Below are 27,944 nucleotides of genomic sequence, written 5' to 3'. Positions count from 1 at the left end.
ATCACACACTTGTCTCAGTTTGAAGGTGTGATTTACTAATAGAATTAAAGATTTTCAAAGCTTTTTCGTGATCTGGTTTCTTCAAAACACATCAAAAAACCATATCAAAAGCATTTTCATCTTTAAAATGTGACAGCTGTAACAGTAAAAATTTACACAGGTAAAACATGTCAGAACATAATCAGGTAAAACAGATATACAGTGGCATTGAACTATTCACTTACAAAATTTTCAAGTGTATCCACACAGTGGAACCAGTAAGGACACTTCATGCGGCACATGTTGGGAATATCCTCTTCAATTTCATTTGACTAACATTTTCATATAGTAACAAAACCTGTTCATCTGAATTAATCAATAAATATATTCAGTATGTGAGCTCATGTGTGTGTGTGACTTCATACGTATATATGCATGTCTCCAAGAATGTAAGTATATATGTATACACGCAGACACACACACACCGCACACACCTACACAAGCAAACACACGCACACATATATACGATTATGTGTGTGTTTGTGATTTATGTATGCTTATATGTGTACGGGATTGTGTATGCTATTGTGTGTGTGTCTGCATGTATGTATGTGTGCGTGCGTATGTGTATTTGGTTGTGTGTGTATGTGTGTGTGTGTGTGCGTGCGCGTTTGTATCTATTTTGTGCATATAGATGGGATACATATTCACGAAGATGCTTTCGTAATTTTTTCTTTTATCAGAGACGCTACTCTAAAACAATTTCATATGGAATTCAAATTATGAAAAAAGAAAATAAAAAAGAAAAAACGCTTATTATCTGATCAAAAGTCAGTGTTTAACATATGAAGTTGCGTTTTAGAAAGACGTTGATAGATTTTTTTTATTAGATTTCTTTGTTTAATTGCACAGGCTCTCTGGTTAGCATTTAGTTTTTCATATTCAAATCGAAAAATTGCAATGCTTTCAAACGACAAATGATTATTCAAACGCATTTTCTTCATGAAATATCCGATGAACTATGACACTTGCATGCCTCATTCTTATCTCCAGTTGGATGTTTGTGACTGGAAAATTGCAAATATCATTTCTACATATTAACACTCCTCCTACAATTATACCCGATGATCCCGCAAAGTTATACTATTCAGTACCACTCAATCAAATGATCAGCAAGCCTATTATTGTATATGTCTATTATTCAAACGGGACACCTTTTTCAGCAGGGAGAGAATTCAATACGACGGCTACAATAGACAGCTATGCTGTTTTGCCATCTGGCGAAATTAATAAGAAAGATACCTGGGCAGACAGTGGCGGGAAATTGTGTCAGAAATCAGCATGGTGGTTGGATTATCCGGAGCGATATAACAGACATCTTGCAAAAACTCGTTGTCATACACCGCATTCTTCCATTCTAATGGAATCACAAATTTTTAATGGAAGAGTCATATTTGATTGGATTTACCATGAACATACCATAGTACCTCCATCTAGGCGACTGTTCAGGATCGAAATACCAGATCATAAAATATTCATCGACACTAGCCTAATATCTGTCACAAAACCTGCACACCGGTTAGTAATATCGCAACAACCACCTTTAAAAGTTGTGGCCAATAGCGATTTTGATGTTGAGGTTGAAATAAGAGATGAAGATGGTAAAATTCTCATAAATGGTCTTGATTCGATAGCATATGTAGAAATGACAATTCCTTACAATTTTAAACGTTTCTACGCTGACCCAGAGAAAGAAATGATGATTGCTTACTCTAAAATTCGAATGGGTGGAGAGAATGCAATAATTGATTTTAAAACACGAGATATGATAATGCGTCAACAAGCAAATGATGGTAAGGCAAAATTTACTGGTGTTCGAATTTTAGACGTTACAGAAAATTTGCAACTAAATATTACTTTAACCATGGCAAGAGATCCATGGAGCAGAATTCCTGCTTGTTCAGAATGTTTCCTTGACATCGAACGTTCAACACGGTTGTCCAGTGATAGAAAGTTTATTACTTTCCAACGATTAACATCAGAAGAAGAGAAAAGGATTCTACCGGTTGTCTTCACGAAGAATTTCACTGTACTACCTCAAACACTGTTTAATCTCCAACCTGAAAAGACAACGACAAATTTATATTCTGAACTTAAAAATAAGGTAACAAATGTTGTAGAAGTGCCTATTAGTTGTCCTTTGCTTAACGGCCTGAGTATTTTAGCACTGGATATCTCAAAACGTCGGATCTTTTCGGGTCCCCACTCCAATTCACACCTATCTATTCATACAGTTCCAACCAATATATGTTTGTCAAAGGATTACTCTACGAATATGTCAGAAGGAAAAATCCACTTATTAGTATCTATATGTGAAGTAGTCAACTCCGTCAAACTGATAATAATTCCCAATGGTAAGATTTATGCTGCTTACACAACTCCAGTTTTTCGTATAATAGGAACCATCACAATTGGACATTTTGGTGACCTTCGATTTAGTGGTGATGGAAGAGAAATTGACTCACATATCAATTCTTTTATCCGATTCGCAATCAATGATGTTAATAATGGTATTATTGTCCCAGAATTAAGAAAGAAAGGAATGAAATTCTTTTTGAAGTCGTATAATATTCCAAATGAAAAATCTGCAACCTATAGAAAACTTGAGGATTTGAAAACTATTTCAACTAATATTCGTTTGGTTATAAGTTCAATTCCAGCAAATGTTGCTAAAGATTTTTGTCCGTTGTTAGTGAAGTTTATGATACCATTTATTTCGACGATTGATTCTACCAGAGAATTCCTCGATAAAGATGTATACCCATTTTATAATAGTATAAGCTGGTCAGAGGAGGAGTTCTATAATTCAGTGTTTCAATCTGCTAAAGATCGGTTTTGGACTGACATTGTAATCCTGCGATATTATGATATTAATTTAACTGCTTTATTCTATTCTGTGGCTATCAAATACAATATTGACTTACGCAATGAATTTGTCTTTGGGGCAGTAAAAGATTTAAAACCGAAGAATTTGTATGATAGGATGCTGAAAAAAAAGTTGGAGGCAGTGAAAAAAACTAACTTGAAAGTAATCTTTCTGTTTGCTCCATTCCATATTCAGCCATTCGTCTTTCGAGAAGCCTATCTTATGAACGTTTCTTCTCTGCATGGATTCCAATGGGTTTTAATGAAAAAATACGCGCGCGAGTTTCCATTTGAGAACCATTCGGTTTGTAACAAAAAATTAGAATGCACATTAGCTTTTACTGGAACCTACCTCATAGATTCGACCTACAATGTATCAGGTTACCAAACAGATAGTTGGAAACGAGTTCTTAATTATTATTTTAAAGAAGACCGTGTACTTTACAAAGGTGGAAGAGTTCGTTATAGGTCCTTTGAAATAGGAGCGTTAATGGGACTGGGTTATGATGCTGTGCACCTTTATGCTAAAACGTTATCCATTCTTGTCAATAAACGACTAACAATTAGCGGTACCAAAGTTAATTGGCTCTTGCGCAAGACAACTATACATGGACTAACAGATAAAGTAGCTTTAAATGCATACGGTGATAGGATTGGTTATTTCGGTTATCTGGCCCAAGTTTACCCAATCCCACGTTGGCCATATTTGCCGAAATCTAAAGTTATAACTTACGTAAAGTGTATTAAAAGATCGGAAGATGGTATTCAATTAGAAATACCTTACGAATCGAAAATACTTCCACACAATAAAACTGCGGAACTGGTAGCATTTCCTATCAGTAAGGCACATAACACTAGAACATATATATCTTTATCAGGGATGGTTGGTCTCGATACACAGAAAATGATGCCAAAAGAGGGTGAAGAGTGGCCACCGACCATTTTTATTCGGACAGAAAGTATAGTTCCACCATATTATTGCGCTAATGCATGTGGTGAAAAGTTAAAAGACCCTAGTAATATTAATATTTTTGAGGGAGGAATATGTCGTCCTGATAACAAATGCGAATGCTTTGAGGGATTCAGTGGGAAGCGTTGTCACACTGTTCAGTGCTATTGTGTACACGGCCTTTGCACTAATGATGGTTCTTGCATATGTAAACCTGGTTATACAGGTCCCTCTTGTAGAACAGCAATTTGTGAGGATTGTCATTTTGGTGTATGCGTAAAACCAGGTGTATGTGAATGCAATACTCTAGCATATTTCGGTGAGAATTGTGATATGCATATTTCAACCATCATTTTTCCAATATTATTTGGAGCATTTCTTCTCATTGGTATCTTATATTTCATGGGAGGAATAACTAGTTCGAAGACGAAAAATATAATGTATCAACAATGGATGATTGATTGGAACAACGTTATTGTACCTGGAAAATTAGGTATAGTAGGACAACCCACAGGAATAATTAACAAAAGTGTGTCAGTTTATAGATGGGACGATCAGGACTGGTATGTGAAAAAGATTAATAGTAAGACAATTCCCCCTGATGATAAAAGGATTATTTCAGACATGGTCAAGTTAACGAAAACTAGACATTGTAATCTGATCCAATATGGTGGATGCTGTTTGACTTATCCTAATGTCAGCTTGTTCGTGGAAATTGCTGACAAGGGAAGTGTAGCGGATGTACTTGCCAATGACACTTTTGAGACTGGATGGGAATTTGGATTTTCATTTTTAAAAGATATATGTTGCGGAATGGAATTTTTGCACGACAATTCTGAAATCAAGACCCATGGACGTCTCAAATCTTCAAACTGTTTGGTTGACAAGCGCTGGACTGTACGTCTGTCAGGATTTGGTGCACCGTTTCTTCGTTATGGCAGCTACAGAATCCCAGATTCTGAACACTTGTCTAATTTAAAAGATCTTTTTTGGACTGCACCCGAACTACTGAAGGATAACACAAGTCTCGATGGGGTAAAGAGAGGCACACCGCAAGGAGATGTGTATTCATTTGCTATCATTGCGTGTGAAATTGCGACGAAGGCAAAACCCTACCATTATGAACTGAAACATTTAAGTGAAAAATCCATTTTAGAACTCATTAAAAATTCGCAGTCACGGGCCAATAAAGATATACGACATGTATGGGAGAGTATTTGTGGACGTAAAATGATTTTTACGAGACCAATTTTAAGTGACGATTTATTACCAAACAGTAAGCTTTCTAGGAAGCTGTTTAAAAAAATGCTCGAAGAGTCTTGGAATGAGAGAGCATCGTCACGACCGACTTTTAGTAAGCTTAGCATCATTCTAAATCGAATGCACCCCATTAAAGGAGAGCTCATAGATAGATTAATCCACCGCTTGGAAACTTACTCCAATAATTTAGAAATACTCGTAGTAGAAAGAACCAGAGAACTAGAACAAAAAAAAGCTAAGGCTGAGCAATTATTGGGCCAGATGTTGCCACCGAAAGTAGCTTCTGAACTGAAACAAGTTGGTAAAGTAATACCGGAATTATTTGAATGTGCCACAGTATTCTTCAGTGATATCGTGAATTTTGGCCGAATATGTAGAGAAAGTAAACCAATGGAAATAGTTGATTTTTTAAATGAAGTTTATAAAATATTTGACTCTGTTTTAGACGGCTATAATGTTTATAAAGTGGAAACCATCAGCGATTCGTACATGGTAGTTAGTGGTATTCCAGAAAAGAATGGTGATCGCCATGCAGGAGAAATTGCAACAATGGCTTTAGATCTGATGTCATATGTTACTATACTCCATGTTGAGAACATGGAAAGTAATGTGCTGCAATTACGAATTGGAATGCATTCTGGTCCGGTAGTAAGTGGCGTAGTGGGGAAACTGATGCCTAGATTTTGTCTATTCGGAGACACAGTCAACACAGCTTCCAGAATGCAGTCTAGTTCTTATGCATTACACATTCAAGTGAGCGAGAGTACTGCAGCAATTCTTGATTCTTTAGGCGGTTATAAATTAGAATGTAGAGGAAAAAGAGAAGTAAGAGGTCGTGGAGTAATGACAACGTACTGGCTGTGGGGTAAGGACTCATTTATGAAAGAACTACCTGATATATCCCTGGCAGTCCCTCTCTCAGAACACAAATTCAAATAAAGCATCCGGAGCATAAATTTATCTACAAAACACCATACATATTGTAGTATGTGTTTACGTATGTATGTATGTCTCTTCTATTTTTTAATTATTAGAAATCTTCCATTGTGGGGGGAGCCAGTTTCCAACAAATATACAAGTCTCCATTTTAGGGATGTATTTAACACAGACAAATTCACATTTTGAACTTGAGAAACGTCTTGCATATATTTACTGTTCCACCCACAGATTGCACTTGTAATCTACGAATTAGCCAGCCGATTTCTCTTTCTGAAAATCCCAGTTTATCCAGATTCTCCTTTAAGCATTTACTAACAAAACCTAGTACTCCAATTATTATTGGTATTAATATGAATTCATTGTCTGGACATAGAAGCCGCAGGTTTCGAAGGAGTTGTCCATAGTTATCCTCTTTTTCTTTGATTTTCAATGAGTTATTTATATCTAGAGGGCAGCTAACCTCTATGTTGGTACATACCTTTGCCCATCTGTCCCAAACAACAATATCCAGCCTATTAAGCTTAGATTTGACAGAAGCTTTGGTGGGAATATTCCGCTAGTATCCTTTGACTTGGTGTTTATGAATGTAGTTCATAACAGAGGGATTTTCTAAGTTTATTTCAGGACAGTCTTTTTTTGCGGATGGCATTGTAAACTGTTTTAGCGATAACATTGTGCTGCATTGGGAGTTAGTACCATGACAACATTTTAAGACAGCAGCTAATCACATGTGGGATAACTTCTATGAATGTATTTATGTTTGTATGTATGTATGTTTGTATGTATGTATGTATGTATGCATGTATGTATGTATATTGTAAAGAGGCGTGGCTTAGCGGTTACGATCATAAGATTATGAGTTTGAACCCCGGCAGTGCGTTGTGACCTTCAGCAAGACACTTTATTTCACGTTGTTCCTTTCATTTAGCAAAAATGAAATAAATGTACCTTTAATTCTGAAGGGAGTAGCCTTGTCACTTTCTACAGACTCATAACACACGCGCTAGCGCACATACATAGACTCATCATACGCACACAAACGCACGCATACACTCACGCGCACACGCACAGACAGACTCATAACACGCACACACTCAGACACACATACATAGACTCATAACACACACACATGCATAGATTCCTAACATGCATATTCACACACACACACATAACACGCATACACATTCATAAGCATATAATACGAAGACACTCACCCATTCATAGACTCATAACACGCACACACACATGCATCGACTCATAAGACGCACCACACATGCATCGACTCAAAACACCTACACACAGAGACTCATGACATACATACAGTCACACTCACACACACACACGCATCCATAGATTCATAACACGTACGCACACAGAGTAATAACACATACACACTAACTGACACACACACACACACACACACTCACAAACACACATTCACGCACACACGCACTTACATGGACTCATAACACGCGCACACACATACATAATCTCATAACATGCACACGCTCACACACACATGTATAGACACATAATGCGCACACAAACACATAGATTCATAATACGCACACACCCACTCTCTCTGTCTCACACACACACACGAATAGACTCGTAATACGTACACACACGCATACATAGACTCGTAAGACTATACAAACACACACATAAACTCATAACACTCACACACATACAAACACCTACATAGATTCATAACACACACAGACTCACTCTCACACTCACACACACACACACATCTAGACTTCTAACATGCACACACTTACTCACACATACACACACACACATACATAGACTCATAGAACGTACACACAAACACATAGACTCATAACATGCACACACACTCTCTCTCTCTCTCTCTCTCTCTGTCTCTCTCTCACAGACACACACAAGAATAGACTCGTAACACGTACACACACACATAGACTCATAGAAACGTACTGACTCACTCTTACACTCACACACACACGTGCGCGCACATATATGGACTAACAACATGCACATATACACACACTCACACACACTTGTACGCACACATTCACAGACACATACATAGACTCATAACACGCACACACATGTTCATATACACACACACATACTCATATATACACACGCGGTCTCATTACACGCACAAGCCCGCACATATGCCAATGTCTCTATAACTATCCCGGCGGTCATTGATTATATTCTCTATATCATTCCCAGGAATAACATATATTTTGTTGCTATTCGAATCCCGCCGAAATGAAAATTTCCTTTGTGGTTCCGGGATCGATATAAAAGAGAACCAGTTAAGTAGTACTATATTTAATCCCTCGACTAATCCCTCTACTACTATATTCTTCAAATACTACCGCATTAAGGTGTACTAATCATGTTATACCTACCTGGGTGGTTTATTCGTAAACATACCTATATATGAATTACACACACACACACACTTACCTACTTACATGCATGTTGTTGTTGGCACTCCGTCGCTTACGACGTCGATGGTTCCAGTTGATCCGATCAACGGAACAGCCTGCACGTGAAATTAACGTGCAAGTGGCTGAGCACTCCACAGACACGTTTACCCTTAACGTAGTTCTCGGGGATATTCAGCGTGACACAGTGTGACAAGGCTGACCCTTTGAATTAAAGGCACAACAGAAGCAGGAAGTAAGAGTGAGAGAAAGTTGTGGTGAAAGAGTACAGCAGGGTTCGCCACCACCCCCTGCCGGAGTCTCGTGGAGCTTTAGGTGTTTTCGCTCAATAAACACTCACAACGCCCGGTCTGGGAATCCAAACCGCGATCCTATGACCGCGAGTCCGCTGACCTAACCACTGGGCCATTGCGCCTCCGCCATACATACATACGTACACATACACATATATATGGCAGTTTCCGTTAGGACTCGGCGAAACTTGAAGTAGCAATGAATCTGATTGAAACTGTTTTGAATTATGCGTGTTTTGAATTCAGCCGTCCCATTTTCTATTAATTTTTTATATATATATATATATATATATATATATATATATATATATACACACACACATATTTATATTCCATCTTGTAACTCTTGTATTCTTTTTCGCACACCCGGCAGCCCTCGTCGCCACCCGTAAAATATAAAAAGAACTTTCGTCAGCTTGTACTTCGATACAAAAAAAAAAAAAAAAGATTCACACCCTTCCGCCTCAATAAACCACTACTGTCCATGAAAGCTTTTTTTTTATATTTACTACGGTTTGCTTGTATGTGTGCGTGTGTGTGTGTGTGTGTGTTTGTGTGTGTGTGTGTACTTTTACTTCTTTCATTCCTTAGACTGCGACCATGCTGGAGCACTACCTTGAGGAATTGTAGTTCAACTAATCGACCCTAGTGCGTATTTTCGTTTTAACCCTGGTACTTATTCGACAGGCTTCTTTCAGTTTCTGTCTACCAAATCCACTCTCAAAGCCTTGATCGGCCCGACGCTATAATAGAAGACAGTTGCCCCGCTTGTGAGATTGAACCTGGAGCAATGTGGTTGGGGAGCAAACTTCTTACCACACACCCACGCCTATATATATATATATATATATATATATATATATATATATATATATATATATATATATATATATATATATATATATATATATATATATATATATATATATATATATATATATATATATATATATATATATATATATATATATATATATATATATATATATATATATATATATATATATATATATATATATATATATATATATATATATATATATATATATATATATATCATTTGTTTTATATATATATATATATATATATATATATATATATATATATATATATATATATATATACATACATACTTACATATATATACATATATATATATATATATATATACATACATACTTACATATATATATATATATATATATATATATATATATATATATATATATGAGCATTTACAAACATAGATACTTAGACGAGATCGTGGGCCTAAATGTGTTCGCTTCATTTTTCCTAAATGTATTTATATCATATTCATATTTGTTACGTATTCTAGTGTGGAAGACGAAGTAGATTATTGCAAAACAATTATAGAAGAAAATGGAAAAGGAAGCACACACACACACACACACACACGCACGCACACGCGCACACACACACATACACACACACACACACTCACAGAATCTGAACTTTACAGAAGAAAAAAATGACTGGCATTTTTTTCTTAAAACGTACTGTATTCATATATCATTCGCATGTAAAAGGTAAAAAAATATTCAGCCCTTCTTTACTACAAAATGAACTTGAAATAAATAACATTTGGAATCAATTCCACCATTCTACTAGATCTCATCTGATTTTTTTAAAATTGTGTTTTTAATTTTGAAAATTCCTCATGAAACTGTTAGTCTTAATTCAACATATGCAGTATTTCTTCAGCTTTCCATACTTACATGTATAACAGAAAATTTGTTTCAATAAAAAGAAATGTGTTTGTATTTGATGTTTTATTGAAAACTTTTTTTATTCACTTTTCACTTGTAACTATTTTTTTTTTCTCAATTTTGGTGCATCGATGCAGTTCTGAATTTTGATTTCGCTCAACTAATTACTTTATCTCGTAAATTAAAGAATCTGATGTTATTTGGAATTAAAATTGGGGAAATTCGGGTAATTTTAGCCAATCAACAGACAGTGAGGCACTAAAAGCTTGTTACCATGATAACCGCAAGTTGTGTTGTGCTTCACTTCACCCACACGTTGTGTTGAGTTGATTCTTCACACCACGAGAATCACTTCGCCCCCGTGGTTTGTTTTAATAAAAAATTATATTTATCAATTCGAATTTTATTGTAGATATTTTTCGTCAATTGTCTTAATATTTTACATATTTTCATATATTTTTCATATGTATTTTACATATATTTCGTGAAATTTTTCTGTGTTTACATTTTTTGTGTTTTTCAGCCATTCTGTATTTTTTATTGAAGATATAGGGCAACGTTATTTAATGTCTTTCATCTTTAAAATGTTAGAGCATAGTCTAAGGGAGATTTGGCTGTTATTTCTAGCAAATTGAACAACCACACAGAGATTACCTCATTGGCTCATTTGTTGATGTGCATTAGTAAACAAAAATTAACGGAAATGTATCTTCATCTGTTTCTAAGATGTTCATTCCAATTGTATGGTCAACTGGACTGGTAACACATTCAAATGGTACTTATTTTATCCACCCTCCAAGGACGAAAAGCAAAGTCAACTTAGGTGGAATTTGAACTCAGAATGTAAAGCATTTGCCCAGTGTGCTAATGATTCTGTCAGCTTGTAGTCTTATGGTTAAACATTATATTAGCATATAATTGGCTGCGTGTACCACAGTACACATCACATGCACATGAAAAGTATGCATAATTCTTAAAACGCATAACGTAAACACATGCATACAAATATATTAATATAACAAATTTAAAAATAATAAAAACATACAAAACATTATAGAAATCAATGAAGGGGCAAAGAAACAGAAAGATGATACATGCTGACAATATTAGGTTGTTGTTGGTGTTGGCACTCCGTCACTTACGACGTCGAGGGTTCCAGTTGATACGATCAACGGAACAGCCTGCTTGTGAATTTAACGTGCAAGTGGCTGAGCACTCCACAGACACGTGTACCCTTAACGTAGTTCTCGGGGATATTCAGCGTGACACAGTGTGACAAGGCTGGCCCTTTGAATTACAGGCACAACAGAAACAGGAAGTAAGAGTGAGAGAAAGTTGTGGAGGAAGAGTACAGCAGGGTTCGCCACCATCCCCTGCCGGAGCCTCGTGGAGCTTTAGGTGTTTTCGCTCAGTAAATACTCACAACGCCCGGTCTGGGAATCGAAACCGCGATCCTATGACCGCGAGTCCGCTGCCCTAACCACCGGGCCATTGCGCCTCCACATACATTATTAGGTAACATGTCATTTCACAGACGCTAAACTATAATTTTCACAGGGGACAATTTTAAAGTTGACACCGCTAAGTTGACACCACTACAATGCAGAAAATTTTTGTCTCACTATTCGCTAAAAACACATTTTTTCCCCATTTTTAAACGTCTGTAACGTTTTCGTCAATTTTTTTTCCACTTCACAGGAATAAGAGTGGAAAACTGCTTCATTATAACCGAATTTCAGATTTTTACTTCCTTTTAAAAAATGCAAATTCTGTGAATGAATTTAACTAGATCTATGTGGTGCTTGACCACGAAAAAATATAGTTGTGTGTGTACATGCGCGCTCGAGTGTGCGTATGTGTGCGCTTGTGTGTGTGTGTGTGTGTGTGTGTGTGTGTGTGTGTGAGAGTGTGTGTGTATATTCCGTCCCCTGTTTTCTCTCTGTCGCTCTCTCTCTTTCTAACCCTCTTTTTCCCCTGCCTGCTGCTGACACCTGACCCAGGGACAGCTTTCCTTTCTTTCTCTCCCTTTTTCACTCCAGTTGCGTAGCTGAGCGTTCGCAGATTCTCTGTGTCTCACTGTCTAGCTATTTGCTGTTTTCTATAATCTTTAGGATGCTTTCTGGAGGCGCAATGGCCCAGTGGTTAGGGCAGCGGACTCGCGGTCATAGGATCGCGGTTTCGATTCCCAGACAGGGCCTTGTGAGTGTTTATTGAGCGAAAACACCTAAACGTTCCACGAGGCACCGGCAGGGGATGGTGGCGAACCCTGCTGTACTCTTTCACCACAACTTTCTCTCACTCTTTCTTCCTGTTTCTGTTGTGCCTGTAATTCAAAAGGTCAGCCCTGTCACACTGTGTCACGCTGAATATCCCCGAGAACTACGTTAAGGGTAAACGTGTCTGTGGAGTGCTCAGCCACTTGCACGTTAATTTCACGAGCAGGCTGTTCCGTTGATCGGATCAACTGACACCCTCGACGACGTAAGCGATGGAGTGCCAACAACAGGAGCCCTTCTAAGCAGTACCCACCATTCTTGTCTTTTTGGTTCTGAAGCTATATTTTGCACATATATACATATATATATAGACATATATATATGTTTATACATATAAATACATGTATATATACGATATATATATATATATATATATATATATATATATATATATATATATATATATATATATATATATATATATATATACGAAGAGAGAGAGAGAGAGAGATAGATAGCTAGATAGATAGATAGATAGATAGATAGATAGATAGATAGACAGATAGACAGATAGATAGCGAGAACACACACAGACATTCACACAGACACACACTCACACACAAATACACACACACATACACAAAAGCATGCGCGTGTGTGCATCTATTTTGTGCATGCAGATGTGATACATATTCACGAAGATGCTTTCTTAAATTTTTCTTTTATCAGAGACGCTACTCTGAAACAATCTTATATGGAATTCAAATTATGAAAAAAAGAAAATAAAAAAAAACGCTTATTATCAGATCAAAAGTCAGTGTATAACATATGAAGTTGCGTTTTAGAAAGACGTTGATAGATTTTTTTTTATTAGATTTCTTTGTTTAATTGCACAGGCGCTCTGGTTAGCATTTAGTTTCTCATATTCAAATCGAAAAAGTGCAATGCTTTCAAACGACAAATGATTATTCAAACGCATTTTCTTCATGAAATATCCGATGAACTATGACAATTGCATGCCTCATTCTTATCTCCACTTGGATGTTTGTGACTGGAGAATTGCATTTAGAATTTGTAAAATTTTACCATCCTCCTGCAATTATACCCGATGATCCTGCAAAGTTATACTATTCAGTGCCACTCAATCAAATGATCAGCAAGCCTATTATTGTATCTGTCTATTATTCAAACGGGACACCTTTTTTAGCAGAGGGAGAATTCAATACGACAGCTACAATAGACAGCTATGCTGTTTTGCCATCTGGTGAGATTAATAAGAAAGATACCTGGGCAGACAGTGGCGGGAAATTGTGTCAGAAATCAGCATGGTGGTTGAATTATCCGGAGCGATATAACAGACATCTTGCAAAAACTCGTTGTCATACACCGCATTCTTCCATTCTAATGGAATCACAAATTTTTAATGGAAGACTCATATTTGATTGGATTTACCATGAACATACCATAGTACCTCCATCCATGCGACTGTTCAGGATCGAAATACCAGATTATGAAATATTCATCGACACTAAACCAATATCTGTCACAAAACCTGCACACCGGTTAGTAATAACGCAACATCCACCTTTAACAGTTGTGGCCAATTACGGTTTTGATGTTGAGGTTGAAATAAGAGATGAAGATGGTAAAATTCTCATAAATGGACTTGATTCAGTTGCATATGTGGAAATGACAATTCCTTACAGTTTTAAACGTTTCTACGCTGACCCAGAGAAAGAAATGATGATTGATCACACTGAAATTCGAATAGATGGAGAGAATGTAATAATTGATTTTAAAACACGAGATATGATAATGCGTCAACAAGCAAATGATGGTAAGGCAAAATTTACTGATATTCGAATTTTAGACGTTACAGAAAATTTGCAACTAAATATTACTTTAACCATGGCAAGAGATCCATGGAGCAGAATTCCTGCTTGTTCAGAATGTTTCCTTGACATCGAACATGCAAGACAGTTGTCCAGTGACAGAAAGTTTATTACTTTCCAACGATTAACATCAGAAGAAGAGGAAAAGATTCTACCGGTTGTCTTCACGAAGAAATTCTCGGTACTGCATCAAAATATAGATAAAATTATTATGGACAGCAAAACAAAACGTTTATATTCTGAACTTAAAAATAAGGTAACAAATGTTGTAGAAGTGCCTATTAGTTCTCATTTACTTAACGGCCTGGGTATGATAGCACTGGATATCTCAGAACGTCGGATTTTTTCGGGTCCTGACTCCAAATCACGCATATCTATTGATACAGTTCCAACCAATATATGTTTGACAAAAGAAAACACCAGGGTAATGTCAGAAGGAAAATTCCACTTATTAGTATCTATATGTGAAGTGGTCAACTCCGTCAAACTAATAATATATCCCGCTGGTAAGAAACATGTTTCTTTCACAAGTCCGGTTTTTCGTATAACAGGAAACATCACTATTGGACATTTTGGTGATCTTCGATTTAGTGGTGCTGGAAGAGAAATTGACTCACATATCAATTCTTTTATCCAATTCGCTATCAATGATGTTAACAATGGTATTATTGTTCCAGAGTTAAAAAAAAAGGGAATACAATTCCTATTAAAGTCGTACAATATTCCAAATGAAAAATCTGCAACCTATAGAAAACTTGGGGATTTAAAAAATATTTTAAGTAATATTGGTTTGGTTATAAGTTCTGTTCCAGGAAATGTTGCTAAAGTTTTTAGTCCATTTTTAGTGAAGTTTATGATACCACTTATTTCGACAATCGACTCTTCCAGAGGATTCTCTGATAAAAATTCATACCCATTTTATAACAGTTTAACTTGGACTGAAGAGGAATTTTATAATTCCGTGTTTCAATCAGCCAAAGAAAGATTTTGGACTGATATTGTAATCATTCGATATTCGACTATTGAACTTAGTAATTCATTCTATTCTACGGCTATCAAATACAACATCAATATACAAAATCACATCATTCTGAAAGAAATGAAAAATTTGAAGCCCAAGTATTTGCAAGATGGTATGCTGAGTAATGATTTGGGGCCAGTGAAAAAGAGTAACCTGAAAGTAATCTTTCTGTTTGCCCCATTCCATATACAGCCAATCGTCTTTCGAGAAGCCTATCTTTTGAACCTTTCTTCTCTGCATGGATTCCAATGGGTTTTAATGAAAAAATACGCGCGCGAGTTTCCATTTGAGAACCATTCGGTTTGTAACAAAAAATTAGAATGCACATTAGCTTTTACTGGAACCTACCTCTTTGATTCGACCTACAATGTATCAGGTTACCAAACAGATAGTTGGAAACGAGTTCTTAATTATTATTTTAAAGAAGACCGTGTACTTTACAAAGGTGGAAGAGTTCGTTATAGGTCCTTTGACATAGGAGCGTTAATGGGACTGGGTTATGATGCCGTGCACCTTTATGCTAAAACGTTATCCATTCTTGTCAATAAACGACTAACATTTAGCGGTGCGAAGGTTAACTGGTTCTTGCGTAAGACAACTCTAGATGGGCTAACAGATAAAGTAGCTTTAAATGCATACGGTGATAGGATTGGTTATTTCGGTTATCTGGCCCAAGTTAACCCAATCCCACGTTGGCCATATTTGCCGAAATCTAAAGTTATAACTTACGTAAAGTGTATTAAAAGATCGGAAGATGGTATTCAATTAGAAATACCTTACGAATCGAAAATACTTCCACACAATAAAACTGCGGCACTGGTAGCATTTCCTATCGGTAAGACACATAACACTCGAAGATACATATCTTTATCAGGGATGGTTGGTCTCAACACACAAAAAATGATGCCAAAAAAGGGTGAAGATTGGCCACCAATCCTTTATATGCGGACAGAGAGTATAGTTCCACCATATTCTTGCCTTTATGCCTGTGGTAAGAAATTAAAAGACCCTGGCAATATTAATGTTTTCGATCGAGGAATATGTCGTCCTGGTAACAAATGCGAATGCTTTGACGGATTCGCTGGGAGGTATTGTCACACAATTGTATGTCAATGTAATCATGGTGTGTGCAAGGTTGACGGTACTTGCGTGTGTAATGCTGGCTATAAAGGTGTTACTTGTGAACAACCAATATGCTACAAATGTCGTTTTGGTGTATGCAAAAAACCAAATCTTTGTGAATGCACTACTATATTATACATTGGAATGTTTTGCGACGTTCATATTATGAGCATCATAATACCTCTCTGTGTAGGATTGACTCTTCTGATGTGTTTTTCTTATTTCCTGGTGACAGTTTTGGGCAGAAAGACGAAGCGAGTGAGGTTTCAGCAATGGATAATTGACTGGGATACAGTAACTAAACCCGAGGGATTAGTTACGGCAGGGGGGTACACAGGTATTATTAGCAAAAAAGTTGCAGTTTATAGATGGTACGATCAGGACTGGTATGTGAAAAAGATTAATAGTAGGACAATTCCTCCTGATGATAAAAGGATTATTTCAGACATGGTCAAGTTAACGAAAACTAGACATTGTAATCTGATCCAATATGGTGGATGCTGTTTGACTTATCCTAACGTCAGCTTGTTCGTGGAAATTGCTGAGAAGGGAAGTATAGCGGATGTACTTGCCAACGAAACTTTTGAGATTGGATGGGCATTTGGATTTTCATTTTTAAAAGACATATGTTGCGGAATGGAATTTTTGCACGACAAATCTGAAATCAAGACCCATGGACGTCTCAAATCTTCAAACTGCTTGGTTGACAAGCGCTGGACTGTACGTCTGTCAGGATTTGGTGCACCGTTTCTTCGTTATGGCAGCTACAGAATGCCAGATTCTGAAGACTTGCTTGTTTTAAGAGATCTTTTTTGGACTGCACCCGAACTACTGAGGGATAGCACAAATCTCGATGGGGTAAAGTTCGGCACACCACAAGGAGATGTGTATTCATTTGCTATCATTGCGTGTGAAATTGCGACGAAGGCAAAACCCTACCATTATGAACTGGAACATTTGAGTGAAAAATCCATTTTAGAACTCATTAAAGATTCACAGTCACCGGCCAATAAAGATATACGACGTGTATGGGAGAGTATTTGTGGACGTAGAATGATTTTTACGAGACCAATTTTAAGTGAAGATTTATTACCAAACAGTAAGCTTTCTAGGAAGCTGTTTAAAAAAATGCTCGAAGAGTCTTGGAATGAGAGAGCATCGTCACGGCCGACTTTTAGTAAGCTTAGCTTCATTCTAAATCAAATACACCCCATTAAAGGGGAGCTCATAGATAAATTACTCCACCTCTTAGAAACGTACTCCAATAATTTAGAAATGATCGTAATAGAAAGAACCAGAGAACTAGAACAAAAAAAAGCTAAGGCTGAGCAATTATTGGGCCAGATGTTGCCACCGAAAGTAGCTTCTGAACTGAAACAAGCTGGTAAAGTAATACCGGAATTATTTGAATGTGCCACAGTATTCTTCAGTGATATCGTGAATTTTGGCCGAATATGTAAAGAAAGTAAACCAATGGAAATAGTTGATTTTTTAAATGAAGTTTATAAAATATTTGACTCTGTTTTAGACGGCTATGATGTTTATAAAGTGGAAACCATCAGCGATTCGTACATGGTAGTTAGTGGTATTCCAGAAAAGAATGGTGATCGCCATGCAGGAGAAATTGCAACAATGGCTTTAGATCTGATGTCACATGTTACTATACTCCATGTTGACCCGATGGAAACTGACGTTCTGCAGTTACGAGTGGGTATGCATTCTGGTCCGGTAGTAAGTGGCGTAGTGGGGAAACTAATGCCTAGATTTTGTCTGTTCGGAGACACAGTCAACACAGCTTCCAGAATGCAGTCTAGTTCTTATGCATTACACATTCAAGTGAGCGAGAGTACTGCAGCACTCCTTGATTCCTTAGGCGGTTATAGCTTAGAATGTAGAGGGAAAAGAGAAGTAAAGGGTCGTGGAGTAATGACAACGTACTGGCTGTGGGGTAAGGACTCATTTATGAAAGAACTACCTGATATATCCCTGGCAGTCCCTCTCTCAGAACACAAATTCAAATAAAGCGTCCAAAGCATAAATTTATCTACAAAACACCATACATATTGTAGTATGTGTTTATGTATGTATGTATGTATGTATGTATGTATGTATTTATAAACGCATGGATACATCTATTTATCAGTTTTGCCCTCTGCCTGCCTGTCTACGTATTTATGAATCCTCTCTCCACCTCTCTCTCCACACACATACATACATACATTTACATATTAAATATATATTCAATTATGTACATACAAAACAAACATGCATACATAAATAAACATGTTCCTTTTATTGAGCCACAAGGTATGTAATTAGGTGATATTGGTTTATTTGAAGTCCTTGATGATGAAGTAAATGCATTTGAAATACTGTGTAAAAGCCCATTATCGGACAATCTCTAACGCCATTTTTTTCTTTTTTAACAGTTCTTAAGCCAAGAACAAGATTTTGCTAATTTAACTATTGAAGATATTTTCATTAATAAATCTATTTAGATGAACTTCCGATAAAGGTGACGTTCGAAATTGATTATTTTTTTCCACAAATTAGTAGCTGCCATGTATCGATAAGACCAGTACCGATAAGCGAGCAACGGTTTCTACTCATCATAGAGGTTAAGCTTTTGCTCTTTACAGCCGTTAAGCTATCAGAAAAGAGCAATACAAAACTCATTCTACCATTTTCATATATTCCATTATTTTCATATATTTATGAATTAGGATTAACCCTGTTTTGAGCCGAGATCTCTAAATTTGCTTCAAATATGCGTTCGAGGTCTGTCAAGCTTATATCTGAAGTCCGTAAAGTTCTTAATTATCAACACGAAATTCTAGATCTTGTCGATTGAATAGATCTCCAACGAAAGGGCTGTTAATAAACACACATACATACACACACACACATAGACACGCACACACATATATGTGCGTGTGCACGTGCATGTGTGTGTATGTATGTATAAAGTGTTTGAAGTGGTATACAGACATAGTGTATTGAGAAAAAGAAGGCAGTCAGAATTTTGGATAATTCTTTCTTAGCGCTTTCGTTCATTTAACCAGACTCTTCATGACAAAAATTAAAACAATTTTGATATCAGTTTTTGTCTTGAAGAAACGAAAGCACTAATAAAGAATTCTGACTGCTTCCTTTTTCTCAATACACACATGTGTGTATGTACATATATATATGTTAATAACACCTAGAAAGAGGTGCGTTTTCCATTCATTAAGGTGAATGAAGCTTTGGCCAGGAGTAACTGTTGTCCTCAGACGGTGTCCAGCACTGATTAGGTGTTTCGAACCTAAAGCGCTAGACCCTCCCGTTGGCGGATGAGAAGAGGTGACCAAATCACTGCTTTTCATCTCCTCTCGGCTTCCACCTTCACTCTGTCTTGCTCCAAAGCCAACAACAGGCTCTTTCGGCTGACTCTCCGATCCTGCGCACAGCCACCCTTTACTCCTTTCCTCTCATTCCAATGACTGTAAGCATCTTCCATGCTAACTGAACAGGGATCCCCCTACAACCAGCCTCGACTGCGTACCTGCCATATGATATATATATATATATATATATATATATATATATATGTGTGTGTGTGTGTGTGTGTGTGATATGATATGTAATCTATCTATATCTCTCTCTACCTCTCTCTCTATCTATATATGTATATATATATATATACATATACACACACAGGCACACAAATACATGACTTATTTCTTAGCATCTGTATTCATTTTAATCAATTTTGCATTTTGTCCGATGCACTAATAGTTTTGCCTGTTCGCCGGCTGAAAGATAATAATAACAATAATAATAATAATAATAATAATAATAATAATAATGATGATGATGATGATGATAATGATAATGATAATAATAATAATAATAATAATAATAGTCCTTTCTACTGGATGCATAAGGCCTCCAATTTAGGGGAAGGGGATTAGTCGATTACATCGACCCATTGTCTCACTCATACTTAATTTATCGACCCCGAAAGGATGAAAGGCAAAGTCGACCTCGGCGGAATTTGAACTCAGAACGTAGCGTCGGGCGAAATGCTGCTAAGCATTTCGTCCAGCCTACTAACAATACAGCCAGCTCGCTGCCTTAACAACATCAACAACAACAATAATAATAATAAGAAGAAGAAGATTGGCAGTGTTTCTTTCGATTGTGTGCAGAGTTCACATCCCAATGAATTAGTGGACTTTGTCCTCATCCTACGGAGTTAATCAATTAAGCGTGTCAGCCATTGCCTTAAATATCATCCACTTAACTACCCCCCCCCACCTAACAAGTAATACTAATTGCATTCGTATGTGCGAGCATACCATCTCATATGTATGTGCGCGTGTGTGTACGTGTGTGTGCGTTTGCATGTGTATGAATATACACAAATTGATACTTACGCACACGCATGCACGCACGCTTACACACAAACAAAGTTTTTACACGCATGGATACATAAGTTTTTTGTGCTTGTGTCAGTGAGCTTGCATATCTATATATTTCGTATTCACATTGTCATATATAAATATTTGACAAATGTACTGGCATATCTGAAACTTTAAAATATTGTAATGATAGAAAAAAAAATGCTTTGTATATTATAATTTTATTGACTTGTTTCATTTTTTTACCTGTTTCCTGTTCTGATTTCATTCAAATGTAAAACATTTCTAATTCAACCCTTGAATATTACAAATTGGTCTTCAATATAGATAACAATAAAGCTTTGAAGTCTATTTTATCGTTCTTTGAGGTTTTATTTTATTTATTCGTATATCTCGTGTTTCATATTTGAAAATACCTTGTAAAACTAAATTTTAATTTACCTTAATACGCATTTTTTCCTGTGTTGTCGTTGCTTGTGTGTATTCGATTATATATTTTTAATATTTTACAGCACAGAATCGAAGTTTCAATAATAAAACATGTGTACATTTGACTTTTTTATTTATTTATTTAGTGTTTAAATTTCACGTGTAAGTAAGTTCCTGAATATATTTGCATTTGTGTACTTGTATACGTCCACATATATCGTGCGCGTGAGTGTAAGTATGAATACATACATGTGTGTGCATTATGTATGCATTTTCGAGAAACGCAGTAGTACTATATATGTTAAAAAGGGTTTAGCATCCATTTATGAAAGGTTTTTTTCTAGTTATTTATGATTCTTTCTACAGATTAGATCTGAAATTATATATATAAGCTTCGACAGCTTCACTTTGACCAAACAAAAATTCTATGAAGTGCAAAGTTTAGTTGGCCAATGATGGTGATAATAGTGACTTGTAACCTTCTCAAGTGGAGGCGCAATGGCCCAGTGGTTAGGGCAGCGGACTCTCGGTCATAGGATCGCGGTTTCGATTTCCAGACCGGGCGTTGTGAGTGTTTATTCAGCGAAAACACCTAAAGCTCCACCAGGCTCCGGCAGGGGGTGGGGTGGCAAACCCTGCTGTACTCTTTCGCCACAACTTTCTCTCACTCTTACTTCCTGTTTCTGTTGTGCCTGTAATTCGAAGGGCCAGCCTTGTCACACTGTGTCACGCTGAATATCCCCGAGAACTACGTTAAGGGTACACACGTCTGTGGAGTGCTCAGCCACTTGCAGGTTAATTTCACGAACAGGCCGTTCCGTTGATCGGATCAACTGGCACCCTCGACGTCGTAAGCGACAGAGTGCCAGCAACAACAACAACCTTCTCATAGAATCTGGTCCCTCATCTTCTGATGAAATCCATGTCTCTACAACTGAATCAGACTCATTTGATGGGCAAAAAATTACGGACAAATCCAAAAAAGATCTCAGACCATGAATCTACATGTTAATGCGTTGCTTCAGCAGATCCATCCTTCGTGATGGAGTACGGCAAGTCGAGTAAGCCTGGAAACTTTCTCTTTTACTAGTGGCTTAGATATAATTTTTTTTTTTTTTTTTTTCTGGAGAGCCAGGCGCAGGCGTAGCCAAGTGGTAAAAATTTAACTTTCGAACCACATGGTTCTGGGTTCGGTCTGACTGCGTTCCAGCTAGGAAAGTCTCTGCTACTATAACCTCGAGACACCAAAGTGTTGTGAGTGGATTTGGTAGGCGGAAACCGAAAGAAGCTCGCTGCACACACACACACACACACACACACACACACACACACACACATACACACACACACACACTCTCTCACACACACATACACACATACATACTCAAACATACACACACATACGTACATATATAACTATATATACTGAGACAAGTATAGGACTAAAAGAATAAGCGCGCGCGCGCACATGTATGTGTGTGTGTGTGTATGTGTGTGTTTGTGTGTGTGTGTGTGTGTGCGTATAGAATATGATGGGTTTAGTTCACTTGTGATCTAAACGAATAGGTACACTGAGAAAATGCTATAGTTGTTTGTTTATTGGATTCCAAGTCCACAACTGAGGCTGGACCTAGGGATCCGTATTAAAGTTCCATTATATCAGATTTATATTATATTAGATAAAAAAAAAAGTGAAACTAAGGCAGAACGAGTATCTCAAGTCATTTAGAATAATTTAATTAGGGTAAGGTGAATTTGAAGTCTTATAGCCGTTTCTGAGATAACCCAAGTGGTAGGTTAGCATGTCTACGCAATGGGTATACCGTGATCAGAGATAAGGCATGAATATTTTAGACAAGGAAATAGAAAAATAAAGGAGTAAATAGAAGAATAAAGAGTAAAGGTAGAATACAGGCAGGAGAATAATGTTCACAACTCATCCTTTTCCAGGGGATATGGATGCTGGTGGTGCTTTCGTGTATATACAGGTCCTTAGTATCTTCATGGAATTACGGACTTCATCCATCACCAAGAAAAGGAGGAGTAAACACGAAAGAGCAAAATGGAATAGTAGTTGGGTACTGGAAATACGAGTGAGAAATTCAGATTGTAATCTACTAGACAAACGTAATAATATTACAGTGGAAATGAAATTAGAAAAAGGTATTCAATAACGAAAACCGTTGCAATTGTTCAATATAATAAGGGGTGCACAGAGAGGATCAGAGATGAAGATACTTTTCTGCGATGAAGAAAATTATGGTTTGGTACAGCAGAGTTGCGTTTGAGTTACTCCTAGGAAGATCTCTTGTTAAAGCTCTTGACAATTACAACGATCTCAGCAGCAAGAAGAAGAAAAAAAACAATAAGGAAAATTAAAGAGCTTGTCATGGCATTGTTTGATTTAGAATGGAATCAACAACGAAAAGCTTTCATTTCAAAGCACATATTTGAAGAAACAACTGAAAGGTTTTCTAGTTGAATACAAACGAGAAGGCGTTGCTCAGGATGCTATGCTACACGTTCCAAATCATCAAAAGAATCTAAAAAGAAATGCCAACTGGTAAGCGCACACTGTTCAGAATGCACAACAAAGCCATATTTATGTATAAGCTGCTATATTTTGCATTGTAAGAAGTAAATAGCCATAACTGCTAATGTGGTTTATTACATTGCCTATACAAATATAGTTCTTCCAGTCTTTGAAAATGAACTTCTTTTAATTTTATAGGTTTTCCTAATATTTATTGACAAGCTCTTGATTTCGTAAAAGGTTTTACAATTTTTGCTGAAAAATTCTTTGAGTTTATAATTGGAGCTGCACAATTGTTAATGGATAGCTTTCCGAAAATGTTATTGAGATTATACTACATTCCAGTAATACATTACAATTGTATCACAACAAAGCACAAATAACGGTATTGTTTTACTTATCAAAGATGCATTTTTTTACAAAGTTCTCTCTCAGCTTCTATTCATCCAAGCTGAAAACCATCCGAGAAATACCAGGAAACAAATGTTCTGTGCATTTCTTAAAATTCAGATAATGTAGTTTCAATCATAATAATATGAGACTCCATTAAAAAGGAACGCCACTGGGAGTCAACAGCGATTCTCGTCTTATAATAAGAATATAGCGTGGAGAGTCACCGGGGATTCTCATGACTACTCCCTTATCCTCTCACTCCCACTTTGTCTCTCTTCGATCATACCTACTACATCAACTCCGCCACCAAATTCCGTACGAATTACTACAACCAGTCCCTTTCTTTACTTTCCTAAAACGTCTTCATTCTAAGACTTTATTCTTTGCTCACATCATTCCCACTAGTGTTGAACTGCAATAGTTCAAGACAAACATAAATGGCATCAATATGAACGCTGACCCGTTCTCCAGATGCAGCAAGTAATATCAAAAAAGATATTTTATAGATTTCGTAATGCGAGTGTGAAGGGCAATCTCGGCGGAATTTAGACTCAGTGCGTGAAGAGCTGTAACCAACAACCCCAAGTTAATGTTGTCCAGAGTTCTAACGATACTGTCATTCCACTACACTTAATGAAATGAAACAACGTTTATCCTTCATTTCATTACACTGCATTATTTTTCTCTCTACTGTAACCACATTACGCTTCACCACCAGACGAATCTACAGCACATACCATATAACATGAGTGCATATAATCCGCGTACCGTCAATAGAGTCAAAATCATACTAAATAATTGATTTAACCGTAAAATATCGTAAATGCCATTTGTTTCTTCTCGGTGTGCCAGTAGTCCTTCAAAAACTGTCCCATCAATAAGGACTCGATTACTGAAAACGGATCAGGAGAAATTCACCGAGGAGAAACGTCTATAAATAAAATTAAATGTATGATGTTGCTGCTTTATCTTTTACTGTACCTTAGTACAATTGTACCTTAGTACACCGGACAAAATGCTTAGCGGCATTGCATCCGTCTTTACTTTTGAGATTAGCCAAGGTCGTCATTGCCTTTCACCCTATCGGGAACGATGTAATCGACTAACCAACACCCCGAAATTGCTGACCGTGTGCCAAAGTTTGAAACCAATATTTCAGTTGTGATTATTTTGCTGGTTATAAAGTTATGAAAAGAAAAGGTGTCTGAAACAGGGCTCGAGCAGAGAACATAAAGGTATGGAATTAGGTGTCAGGTCGTAATATTCTCTTATTACTCTATCGATTGTGTCATTCACCCTGTTCTGTTGTAATGTTTATAATCATTTCTACTCTAGGCACAAAGCCTTGAAAAGTTTTGGTGGGAAGGGAGCTAGTCGATTAAATCGACCCCAGTGCGTAATTGGTACTTATTTCATCGATCCCGAAAGGATGAAAGGAAAAGTTGACCTCAGCGGAATTCGAACTCAGAAGGTAGTGGCCGACAAATTATCGCTAAGCATTTCACACGGCGTGGTAACGATTCTGCCAGCTCGCCGCTTTTTTGTTGTAATATTAATAATAATCTCTCGTATAAAAAAAGAAATGATTTATAATAGCGAAGACAACGGCTTTGGGTTAGATGTCAAGTTGGTGATTTGGCACAATCATAAGTGTGTAGGAAAAATGTTTTGCAGTTTTGAGGGAAGACCCTTTAAATTTTGAGATCAAATCCAACCGAAGTCTTACTTTCGATATGAATAGCTAAAGCACTATTATGCAACATAAGCGACTGCACACTCATCATAATACGAAACCTTGTCTTCAAGACACAAATAATACAATACTCCTCAAACTCTGTGTCAGTTGTTCTGTCTGTCTGTCTCCCCATCCTCTCTATGTTCTATGCGTACAGGCGGAAGTTAAAGTGGGCTTCCATATTCCAGTTTGAAAACTTATTTATGAATAATTGTTTTGATGAAAAAGAATGGTATATCCCTTGCCTTCTATTATTTTATTTATAAGTTACTGTGCTACTCTTTTGCTCTCCTGAGCTGGCGCTTTAAATACAGGGCTTATTACTCCTTAGTCAAAGCTACTGGTTTACATGAGATTCGACCATGGTCATACAGATGTGGACTTCGGTGACACGAGAAATGGTGTAGCTAGAATCTGCGACCCTTGAGTTTATGACACCCTCATTCCTGTCCTATGCAAATTTACACAGCAAGCCCAAAAGTACTGCTCTCATATAAAGCGTTACAAGAGGAGAGAAACCCTCACTTCCTTGCAACAACGCAACAGGACACAAGTCTACAAAACAACCTTTCTCTGAGTCCTGTATGCCTTATCCTCACGATCATATTCTGCTAATTGATTAATCGACAATTAAGAACATTTAAGGAACTACTATCATTAGGAGGGATGCATGATGGAATAATGATGACGAATGGGTAACTGGAGAATCCTCAAAACACCCAGACATCCGAGTTTGAGCATCAGAACCGGAAGCCGTTTAACGCTATATACTTTAAATCTACTCACACCAGATTACACATAACATACAATATTATCTCCTAGCTGTTCTGATTTAGGTTAACATATATATTATTGTACAAATCTGCTTGAAACTACAACACCCAGAACAGAAACTAGAACAGTTGCACGGGCATTAGTTAGCGAAGCAAATCCGATACATTAGTTTTGATATTAGTAAGTATCAAGCAGAATTTACTGTCTCAAACTCAAAAACTTTTCACCCACGTTCACTTAATCAAAATTTCGTGAATTGATAAAAGTGACACGATATCTCTGTCATGTCCTTCAGTACGAAGAGCTCAGTGAGATTAGTTCGCTCACAGTGACTGCCATTGATCATATATAAATATATATATATATATATATATATATATATATATATATATATATATATGGATGGATGGATGCACATCTATCTATCTATCTATCTATCTATGTGTATCTATAAATACACACACACATACAACATATACATATATACGTACGTATACATACAAACACACACCTATATGTAGATGTATATATACACACACATATATATATGTGTATATATATATATATATATATATATATATATATATATATATATATGTGTAGATATATATATATATACGTACAAATGTATACGTATATGCATGCAAACCTGGATGCATACATACATATATGTGTGTGTGTGCATATATATATATATATATATATATATGCCTACATATGTACAATAAGGAGACTACTACAACCAGTTGATGAAGAGGCTGCGACTTTCTAATTATCACAAGCGTCTGTATTTCACGCATCGCATTCAACCTGTGAACATAACATTATAGAATACACAAGTCAGCATGTATATATATATATATATATATATATATATATATATATATATATACACTCAAATATATATATACAT

General features: G+C 36.6%; 2 protein-coding genes and 1 long non-coding RNA gene across 4 annotated transcripts in view; all 3 read left to right on the top strand.

Moving 5' to 3' along the window:
* Positions 1–27,944, top strand: part of LOC106875597 (uncharacterized) — a 133,542-nt gene that overhangs the window by 273 nt on the left and 105,325 nt on the right. The gene's annotated exons all lie outside the window — the stretch shown is intronic.
* Positions 672–9,611, top strand: LOC149132956 (uncharacterized). Its single transcript, XM_089360817.1, has one exon. The coding sequence runs from the start codon at positions 1,001–1,003 to the stop codon at positions 6,050–6,052; it is 5,052 nt and encodes a 1,683-aa protein (XP_089216943.1). The 5' UTR covers positions 672–1,000; the 3' UTR covers positions 6,053–9,611.
* On the top strand, positions 13,542–21,518 carry LOC106875598 (uncharacterized). Its single transcript, XM_014923814.2, has one exon. The coding sequence runs from the start codon at positions 13,735–13,737 to the stop codon at positions 18,784–18,786; it is 5,052 nt and encodes a 1,683-aa protein (XP_014779300.2). The 5' UTR covers positions 13,542–13,734; the 3' UTR covers positions 18,787–21,518.

This window comes from Octopus bimaculoides, chromosome 12 (assembly GCF_046866305.1).
Source record: "Octopus bimaculoides isolate indiv1 chromosome 12, ASM4686630v1, whole genome shotgun sequence".
In the NCBI taxonomy this organism is placed as follows: Eukaryota; Metazoa; Mollusca; class Cephalopoda; order Octopoda; family Octopodidae; genus Octopus; species Octopus bimaculoides.
This window is presented reverse-complemented; position numbering and strand designations above follow the sequence as displayed.

Bases quoted from the DNA above. Each gene is read 5' to 3' on its own strand.
- LOC149132956 (XM_089360817.1), top strand. From the start codon at position 1,001: ATGACACTTGCATGCCTCATTCTTATCTCCAGTTGGATGTTTGTGACT.
- LOC106875598 (XM_014923814.2), top strand. From the start codon at position 13,735: ATGACAATTGCATGCCTCATTCTTATCTCCACTTGGATGTTTGTGACT.